This window comes from Patiria miniata, unplaced genomic scaffold, assembly GCF_015706575.1.
Source record: "Patiria miniata isolate m_02_andy unplaced genomic scaffold, ASM1570657v1 HiC_scaffold_13, whole genome shotgun sequence".
Classification (NCBI taxonomy): Eukaryota; Metazoa; Echinodermata; class Asteroidea; order Valvatida; family Asterinidae; genus Patiria; species Patiria miniata.
Genome location: NW_024037051.1, coordinates 6,707,842 through 6,727,192, shown reverse-complemented (window position 1 = coordinate 6,727,192; position 19,351 = coordinate 6,707,842). Strand labels below are relative to the sequence as shown.

The following is a 19,351-nucleotide window of genomic DNA, read 5'->3' as shown; positions in this document are numbered from 1 at the left end:
TGCATTATGCTTGAAATCATCCGTACTGCTCCAGGATGTTACTGGCCAAGCCTCAACACACTGACAGTCACTGCCGCAGGATTTTGCAGGATACAGGCAGTGGTCACCCTCCACAGACCATATTCAAGAATTAATGGAGGAATTTGCAGGATTGAGGCTATGTGCTATTTTTCCATGAGTCTAATTGGAAGATTTTGCAGGATTGAGGCTACATCCTAGCAAAAAGGCCTCGGGAGTTAGGGTTAATAAGATTAAGTTTATGGTTGCACCCATGTAACAATCTTTTTTTAATGAGTTTGTTAGATTCTGAAAGGAACGAGTTTTTCAGAACCTCACACACTCACAAAGGAGATTTGTTACATGGTGCAACTGCAAACTTAATCTCATTGCTATCTTCACCATGCAAACCTCCAAATCTTATCTACACATTTACTTTTCATTTTGACCAGCAAAATTTCCATGAGTATTATTATGGGTTAAAATCCATAGATGTAGTCAAATCCTCACGAGTCTATAGGCGAGTTGATCAAAAGTCGATCAAAAGATACCCAGTTTCAAGTCAAGCGCCAAGCTATTAAGATGACCTGTGACGAAGGCATACCTTTGTCATTTTGTAACCTCCCGTTACTTGTGGCCTGATGGTGGCTTATGAATGACTTGTGATTAGACCATAGAGCTAGATTAAATTACTAGAGCGCTGACTCGTGTACAAAGTGATGCCTGCTGAACGCATCCATGTTTGTACACAAACCTATGGAGAACTCGAAATTTTGTACAGCTTTTGTACGGCTATTTGCATATCTGCGTTACCGGTGCGTTACTGAAGCCGATACGCCTAAAGCCAAAACACACAATCAGCAAATGAGCGTGTCATTTTGCTCTACGCAAACAGCACAACGCGGGTGCGTATCTGCTGCAGATGATTCGTGAGTTGTTTTTTTTAAACGTAATGATGAGCTTAAGTTGTTTGCATACGTTCTACTTGCATGTTGCATTTAGAGTACACTTTCAAATTCAATCCATCTTATTTCATTATGTTCTACAAACACGCACATGAATTCAAAATGTCTGTGCGCAGGACGGCTTCAAAGCGTCTTCGCGCGCAAGAATGAGGAGTTAGCGATCTAGTAATTAAATATAGCTCTGTGGATTTGACTTAAATCAACTTGACTTCGGGTCTGGGTTTATCAGCGACAGGCTTAAAATGCAAGAGCATGTGCAGGCCTGCCTGAGCCACAAAAAAAAAAAACCCAAAACAAACACCATTTGCCCGCATATGGTTAATCCTTTCTATTCATTTTTCAGTTCAGTCTTTAAAGGTAATATACAACATTTGCTTTTGCTGTCATTGTCAGAAATGGGCGGATTTTTGGGCAAGTAGTTGATAGCAAATATCGTTTTATTGACCTGTTTCAAGTTTTGTGTTCATGGATGCCGGAATGAAAAAAAAAACTGTTCTCGTAGTCTGGTTCCCTGACCCGACGCTTCAAATGAAACGGGAATTGTCCGGTCAGTGAACCGACCAGCTGGCTTGCGCCCGTTCACAGATTCATAACCGGTTGCAAACAAAATGTTGACAAACTAATTTGGGTCAATTAGGGGTAGTAACAGTATCCAAAAAAAAAGCCGGTTTTTATCAATGTTGGTTCACCCGAATCGTTGGAAAAAGATACAATATTCCACTTTTCTTGAAAATGACAGCATATCACAGCATACCAGGTGCAACGATTTCACATGATACTTGCGACTATTATTCACTTACAGTTAAGTAAAGTATTTCATAATAATTTGGAAGTTCATTTTTTTAAATGTGTGCAAATGTTATACATTACCTTTAAAGCATAGCTATAAGCTCAACTTGAAACTGTACACACGACTTGCAATCCAGTCAGTACAGTAACCAAATATGACATCTGTCAATAACACAGTTTACATACTGCAACATTAAGACACGTGTGGCGTGATACACTGGCATACAAAAATATATACGTACATTTCACACAGACTTTCTTTTCTGCCACGCTGAGCCAACGTTCCTACTTAGCCAGTCCTTCACACCAAAGCAGAGAAACTTGGCCTTTGCATATTAGCCTAGATTTCAGCTAAAATTACCCTGTGATTACATATCTCAAATCTCCTTCAAAAATTAACACAACAAAAAAGATACACCCCCAAACAAAAAATCATAAACAGAATGAGAATGTTTAAATTCTGTGTTTTGAACACTGAGCTATATTAAATTACTAGAGCGATAACTTCGTGTACAAAGTAATGCCTGCTGGGCTCATCCATGTTTGTACACAAACCTACGGAGACCTAGAAATTTTGTACGGCTTTTGTACGGCTATTTGCATATCTGCGTTTGTATTCCATACCGGTGCGTTATCGAAGCCGATACGCCCCAAACCGAAACGGACGATCAGCAAATGAGCCTTTCATTTTGCTCCACGCAAACAGCGCAATGAGTGCGCGTATTCGCTGCAGATGCTTTCTGCCGTCACGTTTTTTTTTAACCGTCAATGACGCGCTTAAGTTGTTTGCGTGTGTTCTTGCGCGTTGCATGTATAGTACACTTTCAAAATTCAATCCATCTAATTTCATTATGTTCTACAAACACGCACATGAATTCAAATGTCTGCGCCCAGGACGGCTTCAAAGCGTCTCCGCGCGCAGAATGGCGAGTTAGCGCTCTAGTAATTTAATATAGCTCTATGGTTTTGAAGCACCTGAAGAGATAGGGACGGCCTATATTGTTCTCTTACTGAAGGGGGGGGGGCACTTTGACTGACCCCCTAAGTCACTGAATATAGGTAATTCCCTTAACTGAGCCTTTGAGGTTCAGCTCAGCCTAGTCTTCTTGTTTCTAATTTTATTTGGAAAATTATTTAACATTTTGTCTGAGTTTTATATTTTGGAGGTTAAATAGCAGATGATAAATAAATTTTCCTGTAAACTGCAACAAAAAGGTCAAAGGACCTTCCCTGCATCTTCACTTACTGATCACGAATGCAAAAATGACACATACGGTCGACTCTCGTTAGTACAAACACTGTTGATACAAACTCTGGTTATAGCAAACACAAGGCCTTGGTCCTGACTGTGCATTTATGTGCACAATGAATGGGAGTGATGTTCCTCTTAATACAAAATTCTGATATAACAAACAATTTGGATCGTTCCGAACGAGTTTGTATTAACGAGAGTCGACTGTATATCCCAATCCAAGCACTGAATCACTGTACACACAAATTCAATTTGCTTACTGTCAGTTATGTGGAGTGCAAAAAAAAGAAGGCATAGTAGGAATGTATACATCTTGCTGGCACTAATACTAAATGTGCAAAAGTGCCCCATTGGTCCATCGCTCACTAGACCGCATTAACACCGGTTAAAACAACTTCACATCTGATACATTTGTAAATAAATACTTCATACAAAGTTTGTGTTGAAATAGTCTACACTGCTGAACTTAAAAAGGTACTAACAAGCCATGCACAACAACGCATTGTGAATTATTTCTCTTTACTGTAATTGTCATTATGCTGCAGTGAACCAAAAGGAATTTGACCGTAAAGAATGCATGGTCCATGATTCACCTTTGATGTACAAATATAAGTGGTCTTTTAATGAAATTGACATGTTTGTGCTGTGTAAACCAGTGAGTCGACAGTGAAAAACTCGACAATTTCCACACACAATGTGGTTCGAATAAACGTTGCTGCTAAACAAGATTTCACATTTTAAAATTGCATTTTAGAGTGGAGAAAACTGAAGGTTTTAGCTGTTTTTAGTATGCTGGGATTTCTTTTAAATGGATCAAGTTGTTTTTTGGTCTTTATCTAACAGGGGTGTGAAATCTCAGCTTTAAAGCTGATTTCAGCTTTTTTTGTTTTGGATTTCAGCTTTTTCCCCCACTTGCTGTGTACAAAAGTATAGATTTCCAAAGTTCAGCTTTTTCACACCTTTTTTTTCACACCCCTGATCTAAGATCTATATTGTATGTTTATTCCAAGCAAAAACCTCCTTCTTTTCTTTTTTTGGGTTGCACTAGTGGCTAGTGCGAAAAGCGCTCGTCTCTCACCACTGTGGCCCGGGTTCGATTCCTGGCTCGGACCATAATGTGAGTAGAGTTGTGCGTTGGTTCTCTCCTGTGCAACGAGGGTTTTTCTCCAGGCTATTCAGTTTTCCTCACTCTGCAAAAATCAACACTTTCGATCTCTTTCAATAACAAAATGTAAGTCGATATTTTCGGTTGATGTCTCATTCAAAACTGAATAACTTTTGAACTGCTAGAAAACTAGCAATTTTAAGGAATCAACTTTTCTACGGCTGAAACTCGAAATACGGTGTACAAAGTAGCTGCTCTGGTAGTCAGGATTCTTAGGCTTTGTCAGATCGATGGAAAAATATACCATATTCAAGAAAATTTCTTACGAAAGATTTGGCGCTGATGTCTGATCTTTAAAAAAGGGACTCAGGAAGACTATGAACCTTAAGAAAATATGTTCAAATGTAATCGAAACTGTGGATGATGTTAATTAGTATTGTTGGAAAAGAAAAAACGGGAAGAAATTCCGAATGTGAATACAAACATTAGACACTGTACAAATATATGGAATGTATATATCCCAGTGCATATTATAGTGGTGCATATATTCTAAACACAAGGCAGCAAATATTGCAAATCTGTCGGACAGATTGACGTTCACACTTGAGATGGATTGGAACAGAATAATTGCAACTGGTGTAAATGTTTTAAAAATCCAAATATTGATATGCCCCCTTCAAAATGACGGGGACAGCGAGAACCTTGCATTACAGAAAACGATGCCGGAATCTCCATTAAAGGGAATGTACAACATTTACTTTTGCTGCAATTTTCAGAAATAAATGAATTTGGAGGATTAGTATGTTATAGCAAATATTGTTAAACTAACTTGTTTAATGTTTTGGGCTTGTAGATGCTGGAAAAACCAAGAAAACCTATCATGTTCTTGTCGTCTGGTTCCCTGACCCTACTTAAGATGAAAAGGAGTGAACGTAAAGACTTTGGGAATTGTAAGGTCAAAGAATCAGTCTAGCAGGCTTGTGCCCCTTCACAGGTGTGCAATCAATTTCAAAGAAAATGCGGAATAACTAAATATGAAAAATTAAGAGCAGTTTTTGAAAAAATGCCAGTTTTCTCCAACGCTGGTCGGCCAGCGTTGGAAAAATACAGTTTTTCTTGAAAATGTCAGCACACCAGAAGCCACAATTTTACAGGATGCTTAAGACTGTCATTCCCTAACAATCCAGTAAGGTATTTTGCGATAATTTGATCATTTCGTTTTTTGATGTTTGCAAATGTTGTATCTTCCCTTTAAGGTGTAAAGTAGCCACAGTGCTGAATGTGCATCTTACAGTGTGTTCTATGCGTACATGTTTGGTGTAGAGTTCTTGTAGGGATGTTACGTCCCAATTATAGCAGCATCCCAACTGTAGATGGGATCATCCAAACTATAGTTTGGACTGCTCCAACTACGGCCATAACTATAGTTGGGGCGTAACATGCACTTAACCCTCCTATGCAAACATACACTCTGTGCCAAGTTGTCCTTTCAGTCAAAATCAATCAAGTGACTGTTTTCAACAGTTACGAGCTCCCAGCCTACCGGTACATACAGCAAGATTGACTGGCTGTGACTGTTCATGTAACTTTATACAGCTTCGCTTTGACTGTGGGTGATTGATAAGCCAGCTGTGCTCACATTGCATTGTGTGTTCTTGTTCTGGTGACTGAATTTGACTGGTCACAGTGCTTGCTTGACATATGATCTGACTGCTGGTGACTAGCCTGTGTTAAGAGTATAGCAGGGGAAGTGGATGGACATTTTGACTGTCTGTGACTGTTTAAACATTAGGAGGGTTAAAGAATGTACATCCTGAAAGAGGCTACCTCTTGCGGTATTCATTTCACCCACAAAGACTCATACACAGGACTGGAATGAAGGTGCCACATTGTTTATCATGGGGGCAGTGTTATAATACACATACATACAGCCCGTCTTGGTGCACAATTTTAGTGTTGGTACTTATACCAATGAAAACGTACTCGTACCTGCACTCTCAAACCACAAAAGAATTCCCTTTACTTGTTCATATACTCAATGTCTGATGGCAAAGAACTCAGCTTTGTAATGACAGGAATGTACTCGTACTCATCAAATAAAATGCCTTATACCAAAATCTGGTACCTGAACCCAATTAAGAACTAATGGAGATTCGTTGAGTAAAGGACAGGTGCTCGCACTCATGGCAACGTACTCATAGCGGTGTCAAAGCACTCATACTCATTTTCGTGGAAGTGTGGACCATTAAAGGCCAAGCTGACGACATGATGCCACTATGCAGGGCTCAGGTTACGATGGTCCTTATTGAAGATAAGGCTTTCAACTTCCCCTACGGAGTTCTCTACGTTCCTTGGCTCGGTCCTATATGAGCCTGGTGTTCCTGAGGGATTGAATGAGCGAGCGATAGACAAAGATGTACTGGCCGACCGTCTGCACCATCAGCATGCGCTGGTTCCGCAGACGCTCCAACATCCTGGGAACGTTTATCTCCTGGGGAAGAAACCCAAAATAGTAAAATAGTTTTCTTCCAAAAATTAAACAATTACAGTTTGAAGCAAATAGTAGGAAATTTAGTAAATTTTAGAAATCACGTACCAGAAATTCCAGGGTTTTAGGAAAGTCTTTACATGTCAATCACAAGCCAGTCACAAGTCCATCACCAGTAAATCACAAGTCAATCACATGTCAATCACATGTCAATCACAAGTCCATCACATGTCAATCACAAGCCAATCACAAGTCCATCACCAGTAAATCACGAGTCAATCACAAGTTCATCACCAGTAAATCACGTCAATCACATGTCAATCACATGTCAATCACAAGTCAATCACAAGTCCATCACCAGTAAATCACGAGTCCATCACAAGTCCATCACCAGTCAATCACAAGTCCATCACCAGTAAATCACATGTCAATCAAAAGTCAATCACAAGTAAATCACATGTCAATCAAAAGTCTATCACAAGTCTATCACAAGTCAATCATCAGTCAATCACAAGAATTAATCATAAGTCAGTCATAAGTGAATCACAAGTGTACTGGCCGACCGTCTGCACCATTAGCATGCGCTGGTTGCGCAGACGCTCCAACATCCTGGGAACGAGCTGCCAAAGGGCCTTGACTTGATTGATTGATCAACTTTGATTCAACTCTTTACCTCGTTGTGCTCCAAGCTGTTCAGCATGAGATCCGTGAGTATCAGGACCCCGGTCCTCCCGACCCCCGCACTGCAGTGGACTAACGGTGGTGAGGGCTTGTCACTGATGCTGTTGGCGTGACGGCAAACCGATTGGAACTCCTCAATGAAAGCTGGCAAGACCAAAACAAAACAACACAAACAACAACTTGTTAACAAAGAGTTGGAATTAATAGCATTGTAAGAAACAAATCCAATTGCATGAAAGTAGCGAAGTTTTGCAGACAAGGAGCGGTTAGAAACGACCAGAACTAGAAAAGAAACATGATACTAAATCAATGAGCCTGAGTCTCCTTTATCAAAGGCTCTAAAATAATGAAACTAGAGCATGAGGCACTGCTGGAGGCAAAACCTAGATTTCTGAAAAACTACATTATGGTCCTACTTTAAAAGACTAACATCATGTAATTGGAATGTGAAGGCACAGCTGGAATCAAGGCCTAAGTGTCTCAAACACTGCCTAAAAGCTCCATCAAAGGCCTCAAATCACAAAACTGGAGCCTGAAGTCAAGGCTGAAAGCAAAGCCCAGGTTTCTGAAACAACGCCTAATGCACCTATATACCCATGGACATCATCATAAAAACTTGGATCCTGAAGCCTCCGCTGGAGGCAAATCTTAGGTTTCTGAAACACTTCCTAATGCTCCAACATCTTAGGCCTAAAAATCATGAAACTGGGTCTTAAGAGCCAATATCATTGAGCGTCGTGGCCGAGCGGTTAAGAGCACTGGACTCAAGCCCTGGTGTTTGTGATCGGCCGAGTGTGGGTTCGAGTCCCAGTCTTGACACTTGTGTCCTTAAGCAAGACACTTAACCATTATTGTTCATCCTTCCGATGGGACGTAAAGCTGTACGTCCCGTGTGTTGGGTAATGCACGTAAAAGAACCAAGCAACACTTATCGCTAAGAGAAGGGGTTTGCCCCAGTGTTTCTGGCAGTGCGTTTATCTTCAACCATATGAAGGCTGCACTTGCAAGGAAGAAGAAGAATGCTGAAATCAAAGCCTATATTTCCAAAACACTGACTGGTTTACCATGAATAGCTGTGAAGGCCAACTTACCCAGATACCCATGGACATCATCAGGGCACCCCTGGTTGGGCCAGTCCGTGTACTGGAGGTGCCAGACCGTCCGCTGCTCCCCCGAGGGAACGTGACGCACCGTCAGCCCGCTGGTTACGTAACAGCCGGAGTCGTTGCTGAACTGGCCTATGATACGGAACTGAATCACAGAAGGAAATGCTCGGGATTAGCTAGAGACAGTCTCAATGATAAAGTGAGGGGTTAAAAAAATCCTTGAAAAGTGATAATTAAGACTACAAGGCAACCCTGAAAGGTAGCACATCCAATTCTGAGTTATCGGCAAAAACTGAAACTTTAAAAATGGAAAAGGAGAAAAAGTTCACAGCTGAATCTAAGATCAGCAAGCTGAGGCAACAACAACAATGGAGTGTCATGGCCTAGCGGTTAAGAACACCAGACTCATGCTCTGGTGTTTCAGAGGCAAAAGTGGCGTGGGTTTGAGCCCGCCGGGTGGACACTTGTGCCCTTGAGCAAGGCACTTAACCATTATTGCTTCATCCTTTGGATGGGACATAAAGCCGTAGGTCCCGTGTGTTGTGTAATCCAATGCACGTGTAATCCAATGCACGTAAAAGAACCCAGTGACACTTATCGCTAAGAGAAGGGGTTTGCCCCGGTGTTTCTGGTCTCCTGTATAAACTCCCACGCGGAGTATTTAGGAGATGAACCAACCAAGAACCAAGAATCAAACGTACCGGTCCAAATTCCACCGTGTTTTTGGAGGAGCTGCAGTCCGGCCAGTACTTGAAGCATTTCTCCTTGCCTCCCTCCTGAAACACAGACATGGAAAGAACAATCAGTCATAATCTGATAACTTCCATCAACAGCTACAGATAATTGCAAGACGAAGGTTTTGATTCTATCATTTTATGCACATTTGTTTTTGATTGGGAAAAAAACACTACCGCCTTCTCCTGGGAGATGGTCTCCGAAAGATTTGAAACCTGATTTACTTTCTAAACTGATGGCAAACTAATGGTAAACTGATGGTACACCAATGGTACACCAATGGTAAACTAATGGTACACCAATGGTACACTGATGGTAAACCGATGGTACACTGATGGTAAACTGATGGTACACTATAATGGTAAACTGATCGACTGATAGTAAACTGATGGCAAACTAATGGTGAACTAATGGTAAACTGATGGTATACCAATGGTACACGGATGGTAAGCCGATGGTACACTGATGGTCAACTGATGGTACACTATAACAGTAAACTGATGGTAAACTAACGGTAAGCTGATGGTAAACTGATAGTAAACTTATGGTAAACTAATATATAACTGATGTGTGCTTTAAGAACCTTGCCAATGGTTATGTGTGCATTCTCAGTCCACATTGTCATGATAGGAAAGGATCATGAACAGATGTGGGGCAAATTTCATGGATCTCCTTAATAGGCACAGATTTTTGTTTAGCACAGAAAAAATTTGCTTAATAATAATAATGAAAAAAAACGGTAACCAGCAGAAACAATATGTAGTGTGTAGCACTTATGACTGGTTCTCCTTTAGCACCTGGCAATATTTTGTACTTAGCAGTTCTATGAAATTCAGCCAAGTGAAAATTTAGAAGGATCCCGATCACTTGCCTCTAACTTGGTCAGCATCGCAATGACGTGTATCCGCTTCTCCCAGACCATGCGCCACCAGTCCTTGACGGTGCTCGGCAGCGGGCCCTGGGTGGCCACATACTGGCAGCTCTCCCTGGCTATGGGGATCTTGATGTTGGACGCGTTGATGTAGCCCGTGCTGTTGTCGTGCATGGGGGCTAGCTCTATCCTCTTGTCCTGAGATCAAGGAACGAATTGAGGTTTGGTCATAATAACAATAATAATAATAATAGTAATATCGGAGTCTTATATAGCGCACGTATCTACCAACAATTAGGTACTCAAGGCGCTGGAAATTATGTCTATTATCAAAGAAAGGTAAATAAAGTTTATGAGAAATATGAGACCCATTATGAAGCACCTTATAAGGGTTTACAAGGTGCTGCGGCACGCATATTGCAGCCACTGCCAGAAACACCAGGGCAAACCCCCTTCTCTTATCGATAAGTGTTACTGGGTTCTTTAACGTGCATTACACAACACACGGGACCTACGGCTTTACATCCCATCTGAAGGACTAAGCAACAATGGTAAAGTGCCTTGCTCAAGAGCACAAGCATCATGTTCCCAGTCAGGATTCGAACCCATGCACCACGGCACACGAGTCGAACACCCTAACCATTGGACCACAGCACCCCACAAAATTGTCCAAGCCTGGACGTCTGTCCTTATGTCTTGGAAAACAGAAGTTTGTATCATGAAACAATAACAGAACACTGCATTGACAAGCACCATTTTACCAAACATTTGGTGTTTATTAACACTCAGGGGAGAAGGCTATTACTAATGATCAAAACGATGTCACAGTTCACCGATTCTGTTCAGATACATTTTTTTCATAAACCATCTGCACCCACCTCGTATGGAAGCACATCTTTGAATCGGTTCCGGTGTCCGTTATCAGGTAGTTGGGCTGTGTAAAAGATGGCGTTGGGTCTTCTCTTGGGAATGAGATCATACTCTGTGAATACTTGACCATCTCTGAGGTGTTCCTCCAGTATCTTCCTCTGGTTTGGGGAGAGAACACAAGGCTTCAAGATTTAGGCAGACAGCTTGAAAATCTGGTTAAGAAAATCTCGGCTGATGGTGGTAACTAAATGAAACGCCATATGGAATGCCGTTAATGGGGGAAATTATCGGATACATGATTATGTATGAAAAAAACTAGAGATTTTAAATCTTTTTGCTAAATACAACATGTTTTTCAATATTACCAGACACTGTAATTGACACTTAAGCTGATTTATTTATCAAATGCTCATCAAATGTATATTGCTCAATGTGTTTCAATGGTGAAAAATACAACTGAATTCCTTTTTTTTTTTTAAAGAACACGAGGTGTTGTGTTAAATGTCTAGGCTTAAGGAGAAACACACCAACCAAAATGAAAAAAAATTATTGAAATTTCAGTTTGGACCTTGAAAGAAATTTGCCTTCAATTCAATTCAATTTATTATACTCGTCACGTAAAAAAAAAATGCCATGTGTCTTTGAGAGAAAACAAGCATGAACACTTCCATTCAAAACTGAATTTGAAATGCTGATTTAAAGACCAGTTTATGCTCATTTCAATTATCAGTGTTACGTGAAACTTACTCTGGCATCTCTTGGGTGTTTGGGATTATCATCATCCTCGTCGTCTTTGTCTCCAGGCCTGACTAGCGTTAGACCGCTCATGGCTGCCAGCTTCAACGGCCCCATGTAGCCATTCTTGTCTTTCTCCGTACCGTCGGCACCCTGGGCAGCCTCTTCTGGCTCCGACTCCTGAGATGTACTATAACCGCTGGTCATCGGCCCAGCCTGATCTGGACTGGCATTTACAATCCGAGATGCTTTAGTTGACCGGGAAGGTTTGGAAGGGCTGTGAACGGGAGAGGAAGGCGGGGGACCAACCAAGGCAGTCTCAACGATGCCAGAGTCACGCTGGCTGAGCTGGGACCTGGACGGATCCACCAAGTTCGCCTTGTCAATGTGCAGCATTGCAAACTGGCCGGGGTTGAGTTCCTGCATTTCAGGGCTCAGCGACCCAGGGCTTTGCTGTAGCCCACTGTCCCTGTTTTGCGCCGTCTGGGTGCTTATGGAGTTTGGTCGCCTGCGCTCAACTGGGGCAAAGTCTGATGCATAGGTTGCGACTGAGTTTTCAGGCACGGTGGTTTGAGTACTGATAAATATTTCCTGGTTGTGACCTGGCAGTTTGAATTGATGAGGGGGGCTGCCAACGCTATTGGGTGATATATTGGAATCCATGTCGCTGGTATCGGCAAACTCACTTGGGGGACGCACCAATGGAATGTGGTAGTCCTTTGTGAGTTTTGGACTCTGCACTTGGGAGTCCATTGGGAATGTTCTATCTGGCAAGAAGACAGCGCCTGAGTCTTCGTAACCAGCTGGGGCTTGTAAGATGGGGACCTCGGTGGGGCTTGTGCTCCCAGAGTTATGCATGACCAGGTTTCCGGCAGCACCATGTTGAGGGGAAGAAGGGAATGCTTGCTGACTCATGAACATGTTCATGTTTTGCGCACCAAAATCCTGCGGCCTACTAAAATCCTGCGGCCTACTCGGGTCAGGGCTGACATGGAGATTCTGGAAGGCTTCCATGGGCAGGGATTGAGCGATGTTGCCGCTGGAGGTGCTCATGTTGGACTCCATGGAGCTGACACCATGATTCACCTCATGCACAGGATGGATGAGCATGTGTTGCAATCTTCTGCTGACCAGGTCAGGGCTGCTGCTACTGACTTGATAGTTCTGCCAGTTCTGCCGGGCCAGGTCCGGCGTACTTGTGCTGCCCCGTGGGTATGGCGGCGGAGGTCTGAACTTGTTCTTAAGCAGCTTGGCAGCTATGTACTCTTCCGTGGTTTGGAGGTGGGAGGTAAGTTCAGGCACACTATACGTGTGGATGATGGCCGCGTGGCTTCCTGACCCGTACATCATGTGGTGGAGGGGTGCCGTTTCCAAAAAGTGTCCTGGGTGATGGCTCGGCAGGCCACCGTAGCTGAGCCGATATTGGTGCCTGTACTGATTGTTGTGAGTGTGGCTCCGTTGGCGGAGCTCAGGCTGTTGGTACAAAAGACCGTCCATGTGACTGTAGGCCCCACTGGCCCCGAGATTGCCCATGCTGGAGCTCTGGTCGTGGTTCAGCATGATGATCCGCTGTCCGTGGACGTTGGGGTTGTAATCCGGGCTGGGCCGGTAGGCGGGCAAGGCCGCCTGCAGCTGGGCCTTGAGGAGTTCGTTTCCCGTCAGGCTGAGGTTGGAAGACGTCGGGGAGACCTGCATGGGGATGACGTGGTTGGCCGAGTTGACACTGTAGACACTGCCGTTGTGATTGGTCACTCGGAGGTTGCCGTTGGCGTAGGCATGGTGGTCGGCTGTGGCAGGCCTCTCCAGGCTGAGCTGGGACATGGTGAACTGACCGTAGTTATCCTGAGCCCACTGGTGGTCAAGACTGAGTTGAGACTGGCTGAAGGCTGGACCGTCAGGTGCTATCGTCTGATGAATGGACTCTGTCACACAAATAACAGACTCATTGAATTAGCACGGAAGATACAAGAAAAACTGTACATAAAGATGCACATTTGAAGCACAATGCCCAAGAATTGTTTCCCCAAGACATTGTTACAAAATCAAATTAGGTATTCCTACCATCGGATGAAACCTCCTTCATGTTAACATTGCTCTGCTCGTTCAGTTCTGAGTGCCGCTTCAGGGTAGGTCTTCTCTCTATGGAGCCGCCACGGTACGAGCTGTTGCTGATCAACTTTCTCTTGTTGTCAAACCCGGAGATGCCGTCCAGGGAAACTTCAAGAGAAGCCGGCCTATTGGGAGACAAAATCCAAAGTCACAGATTAAAAATAAAGAGTCACTTGGGTTTATTTGCTTGACAGACAAGCTACCGTTGGAGCCACTCAATCTCGCTTGCTTCACCTTGAGACACAAAAGCTATTGCTCAACAAAGTTGTGTGCTTGCAGGGTGAGATCTGGGGAAAAATTTAAAATCCATGAAATAATCGGCGGAGGATCTGAGGGATGCCGAGGGCTCCAGTGCATATTTGAATCTGCCTAAGGGCATCCCTTCAACCATGGATCCTCTACACAAGGATGAACGACTTCCTAAAATTTCTGGTTAGAGGCGTGATATGGCACTTGCGCGTCGTGCATGCGCGTGCACGAGACATGGCGCGTGACTGCAGTCTTTCAGAGGTCAAATTTCTGTCAGGACGCCTGCTGTCGGCGATCATGACGCGCGCGCAAAGTTATACATGTTCTGCGTTATTTTATGCGCAGACACGGCATATCACGCCTGTAGACAAACCGTTGCGTACATTTGAACACAAGCTCAGATGAGTCGTTTATCCTTGTGCAGAGGATCCGTGCTTTAGCCCTCCTCTCTCAGTGACAATCTGTAGAGAGTTACCCTATACGTCAACATTTATCAGGTGACAGGTTCTAACAGGGCCCAATTTCACGGCGCTGCTAAACACACAATTTTATGCTAACAGAGCCGGCGTCTATTTCATGGAGACCGTAAGCATAAGCACAGCAAAAGGCATGCTTACTTCAGAGGAAATATTTGCTGAACATAGTGACGTAACAATAGAAATCTCCATGCACGCGCGACCGTTAGCACACACACGCCGTGAAATAGTGCTTAACGTTAGCAAATTTTTCTGCTATGCTAAATACAACTTTTCTGCTAACTGTTTAGGAACGCCGTGAAATTGGGCCCTGGTCTGTAATCTGGCCCCATATTGGTACAATCGACAGGCTGTGGTAGTTTGTTAACTGAGGGTACCATGCCTTGACTGACGTTGATGGATGAGGTGGGTCAGCGCTGGTGAGTGTCTGTCAATGATGGATTAAGCTCAGTAACAATGTAGGCACAAAAGGTTCACTCATGCATTCCAGCCAAACAAAGGCATCACCCATAAAATGGCTGCTACACACAGGCATGCAACTCGGAATTTAGAAAAAAACGAAGAAATTCCAAACCACACAAGACTTTGTACAGTGTTTTTTTTTTTATTTGTAATGGCATTCCTGAGAAATAAAAACGAGGAAATCAGCATGCTTGTACACAAGCTGTACCATTATTAATTGGCACCCTATCTATCAAACCCCTTCAACAGGCTTTGACAGTTATACGGTTTAATCCATAGGGGTTTCTGGTAGTTGGTGACCAGCCTGTACAAAAGCTATTGAGAAAGGTAGGGGGTTAATTTTTTTTTTACAGTTTGTGATAGTTATAAGTACCGATATAGAAGGGTTAAATATCCATTTCTTTCGCTCCAAATAAACTTTTACAGGTATTAACAACACCTCTACGGTAAAACCTAAGAATTTTTTATTTAAACAGGAATTTTTTAAAATCCTGAAGTCAGGACAAATCTTCACGAAAAATCGTGAAATCAGGAAAAATCCTTAAACCTGAACTTAAATCAGAGGATAACCGGTGACAAAGCAATATACATCATGTTACATTCTGGCTGGTAGTCTGTTTCTGCTAATCAAGTATATTTCCTCTGAGTGATTTTTTTCCAACTTTCACTCGGGAGGTAACACACTGAGTATACAGTGTTTAAACGTCGGTGAAGGGCAAAACCTAATTTGATAATTTATATCACCCCGACGCACAAATTCCATCTTATAATAGTTTATGCGGTACCCGCTGCTATGTACATCAGATTCGAACCAGCCAACCGATCCCGTTAGCTTGGTGGTCGAGTGGTAAGACATCTGCACTAGAAAGCAGGAGGTCGTGGTTTCGAGTCCCACCCGAGTGATTTTTTCCAACTTTCACTTGGGAGGTAACACACTGAGTACACAGTGTTTAAACGTCGGTGAAGGGCAAAACCTAATTTGATTTATATCACCCCGACGCAAAATTCCATCTTATAATATATTTTCTCTGCTATTAAAGCAAAACCTCAGCACTAAAAAATATCTGGGCGCAACTCACTTGGTGTTGGCCAGACATATCTTGTAGAACTGCTGTTGCGTCTTGCACATCCTCCAGACATACTTGGCCGTCTCCGCATCCTCCATTTGAAACTGTACCGTCTCCTCGTTGTGCGCCGTCTCAATGCCAAACAAGCGCTTGTTGTGGCCCATGTTGACAATGTCGCTCCACCTACGTGTAGGAAAATCACAATCAACAATTGCCATTCTCTCATGTAGTTGATGTAGGCCCTTGCCTTTTGAATAAGACCTGTCTCCAACAGCACTTTAATGCCGGAAGACTCTTATAAAGAGATCTCATTTGGCATTAAGCAACGGTAGACGCACTCTAATTGATGTAGGCCCTTGCCTTTTGAATAAGACCTGTCTCCAACAGCATTTCAACGCCAGAAGACTCTTATATAGAGATTTCATTTGGCATTAAGCAACGGTAGACGCACTCTAATTGCTGTCTTCACCTTCAAATCTTAAATCCTTGCAACTGTAATCAGGAACTGGAAACATCCAGTTTGGTAAACTACAGAAACATCTCAGACGGAGTGATAATAACAATAATATCAATCTATATAGCGCACATACCCGTTACAAACCAACAGGCATGCAACTGAGAATTTAGAAGGAAAAAAAACGAGAAAACTCCAAACCACACAAGACTTTTTGTACAGTATTTCTCCATTTGTAATAGCACTAGTGAGAAGTAAAAAACAAGGAAATCAGTGAATCCCAGGAAAACCTGCACACCTGCAACCGAACTAATTATCATGGCGCAGAACAATATTATTACCCCTGCTCACAGAGCCAATGAAACATTTCAAAACCATCTCAGCTCCCTGGGGAGCATACAGCAAAATGCTGCCATGGGCTCCGTGCGCCAACTAAAGAGGGCGCCCTTTTACCGAGCAACGACGTCCCATGGGTGGGACATTTAGCTGGTTGACGCGCACCGTTCCTGGAGTGTGACGCACGTACACCAGGGGATTTGTATATATAAAAAAAAAGCAGTGGAACGGCCGCGCGTCGCGGCAAAATTACAGTCAGGCAAGATGGCGTCGGTCGGTCACCCCCAACTGTACTTTCTTTGCCGGTGAGGGGGTACTTGTGAACGGAGCGGATATCGGCGCAATCAGCTAAATCAAACACATGACCATCTCTAACCTCACGGGTACCCATTTAGTCCTGGGTGGGAAGAAGCATTGAGTGACAGGCAAAGGACACGCACCACAAACCCAGGCTGGACTTGAACCCGCAACCTTCAGATTGACCCAACATCATGAGTTCAATGTACCGGTACCAGACCAGAAGGCCACGGTACTTCACCCAGAATGACTTACTTGAATGTGACTGTGGGCTGCCCGTTGAGATGTTTGACAAAGACGCCCAGGGAGGAGGCACCGAGAAGCAGCTCATGACCCGTCTCATCCTGGAGAGAAAAGACACACAATGTAAGCTTAGCCAACTGATTCCATTCATCCTTACTATCTGAACTTCTGCTTGACATTCAATACCAGCATTTGAATATTTTTAAGGATTCAAGAATCAGTGTTGTAGTCAAGACCAGGCAGTCCGAGACCAAGACCAAGACCGAGACCGACAGTCCGAGACCAAGACCAAGACCAAGTCCGGGAACACGTCCAAACTGGTCTTGAGACTGGTCTCGAGACCAAGATCAGTCTCGATGGCTACAACACTGTCAAGAATCCTCCAGTAGCCTTTTCTAGTTTTCTAGGACCTTGTGATGTGAGAAAAGAAGAACAAATTGAACGTACCTTCGCTGGGTAGCTCTCCTGGCCGTAACCTTCGAGTTGTGAGGTCTCGGTGATGTAGGCCAGCTCGGCAACGTCGGGCGACAGCCCACCGTGATTGGTGTAGGCGTTGATCACTTCTTGGATCAGTTCTGACAGGATCTCGGGGTCGGAGGTCAGATTCTATAGGCAGAGAAATGAAAAAGAAGGTGATTGTGTTCCAAAAAATATCCAACAAACAGAAACTGGAAAGTTGCTAGACAAGATAATCAGGTGGTTAAATGCACGAAATCAACTGGAGTTTTTTTTGTTATTTGACTGTGGTTAGTGTATTGTATATTTACAATGACATCTGCAGCATTTTCATAACACATTCAGAGTCTTTCAAAATGTTACCACTTTGCAAAAAGACAAATGTCACATAGCCTACACACGTCCATACATGCATATAGCAACTATTTGAGGTTAATTAAACAATTAAATACTCCGCATCTTTCTAAAAACCTAATGGCATAGTGAAATTGAACGTGCAATCTTGAAGTCATTTTTCCTGCAGAAGGAAATTGATTGCTTTGCTTAAAATAGACAAGCTTACGTGCAGAAATAAAAAAAATTCACAGACAAAAAAATTCTTACATTCTAACCTGACATACACTGTACCATACCTAGTTCTAATAATTTATAGGTTAATTCCCCAAGGAAAGCAAAGGACATGGCCAGGTACTGGTACATCCATATGTCATCCTACTTCAAAAGTAACCATATGCCAGCAATAATGACGGACAAAAAAGGGGGGAGAATAAATCAAATTACTTCACTGAAGCCTACTACGTGACATGGATGGTGCTTACATTCACTCATATATATTTGCACATACATGTACGTATGTAATATACATTTGTATCTGTGAAGTCATCACATTTTTCAACCACTGCTGTTAGAAATAAATGGGAATACATGTACATATGGTAACTGTTTGCATATATAGCGAGCTGATATATCTACTCAAAATGAAACATCAAGACATTAACATCAATAGTAATAATTATTTTGCACCGTTTAAATCAATTCAATAAAGGTTATTAAATGTAATTTAAAAAAAAAAATGCTACATGTAAATTAAATAGCCTTTTTTAAATTAAAAAACAAATAAGTAATCAGATAAACTAGAATGGGGAACTACCTACACGTAGGTTGCAAACATAATAATTACAACTGAACTTCACAACCGAACTTCATGTTATAATGAATTTAAAAAATAAAATCAAGGAAAGATTCCCATATCTGGCCGTCACTTGTCACCCAGTGCAAAAACCCTATGAGACTGGTCTGAAAATTTTCTCAGTAAATACTTCAATATTTTTCCTGCTAAATTTGACCTTTTAGGGCATATTATCACTTTCTGATGGCCGATAGGTCACTAAAGGGACAATTAGTGATGGCCAGATATGGGAATCTTTCCAATGACAACAATTTAATTTAGAGTAAAAAAAAAGAAATCCAGATTCAAAAGTTGATTACTGAGCTTAAATCTCCATTTAATTTAGCCCAGTACTTTAAAAAAAATACAGACCAGGAAAATACATTACTCAATTTGGATTGAATAAAAGGAGAAACGAACCAAACCAATCCCAGCGTTTG

General features: G+C 42.6%; 1 protein-coding gene across 2 annotated transcripts in view; it reads right to left on the bottom strand.

The window, feature by feature from the left end:
- Positions 1 to 5,320: 5,320 nt before the first annotated feature.
- The window catches only part of LOC119721155 (tyrosine-protein phosphatase non-receptor type 14-like), a 33,121-nt gene continuing 19,090 nt past the window's right edge, over positions 5,321 to 19,351 (bottom strand). For both annotated transcript variants that reach the window (XM_038191017.1, XM_038191016.1), the window contains exons 6-16: positions 17,735 to 17,893; positions 17,300 to 17,388; positions 15,970 to 16,140; positions 13,656 to 13,828; positions 11,607 to 13,516; positions 10,868 to 11,017; positions 9,990 to 10,187; positions 9,085 to 9,159; positions 8,369 to 8,528; positions 7,270 to 7,421; positions 5,321 to 6,599 (exon numbers count right to left, since the gene is read on the bottom strand). In XM_038191017.1, coding sequence (XP_038046945.1) covers positions 6,471 to 6,599; positions 7,270 to 7,421; positions 8,369 to 8,528; positions 9,085 to 9,159; positions 9,990 to 10,187; positions 10,868 to 11,017; positions 11,607 to 13,516; positions 13,656 to 13,828; positions 15,970 to 16,140; positions 17,300 to 17,388; positions 17,735 to 17,893 — 3,366 coding nt within the window. In that variant the 3' untranslated portion in view covers positions 5,321 to 6,470. The remainder of the gene's footprint in view (positions 6,600 to 7,269; positions 7,422 to 8,368; positions 8,529 to 9,084; positions 9,160 to 9,989; positions 10,188 to 10,867; positions 11,018 to 11,606; positions 13,517 to 13,655; positions 13,829 to 15,969; positions 16,141 to 17,299; positions 17,389 to 17,734; positions 17,894 to 19,351) is intronic.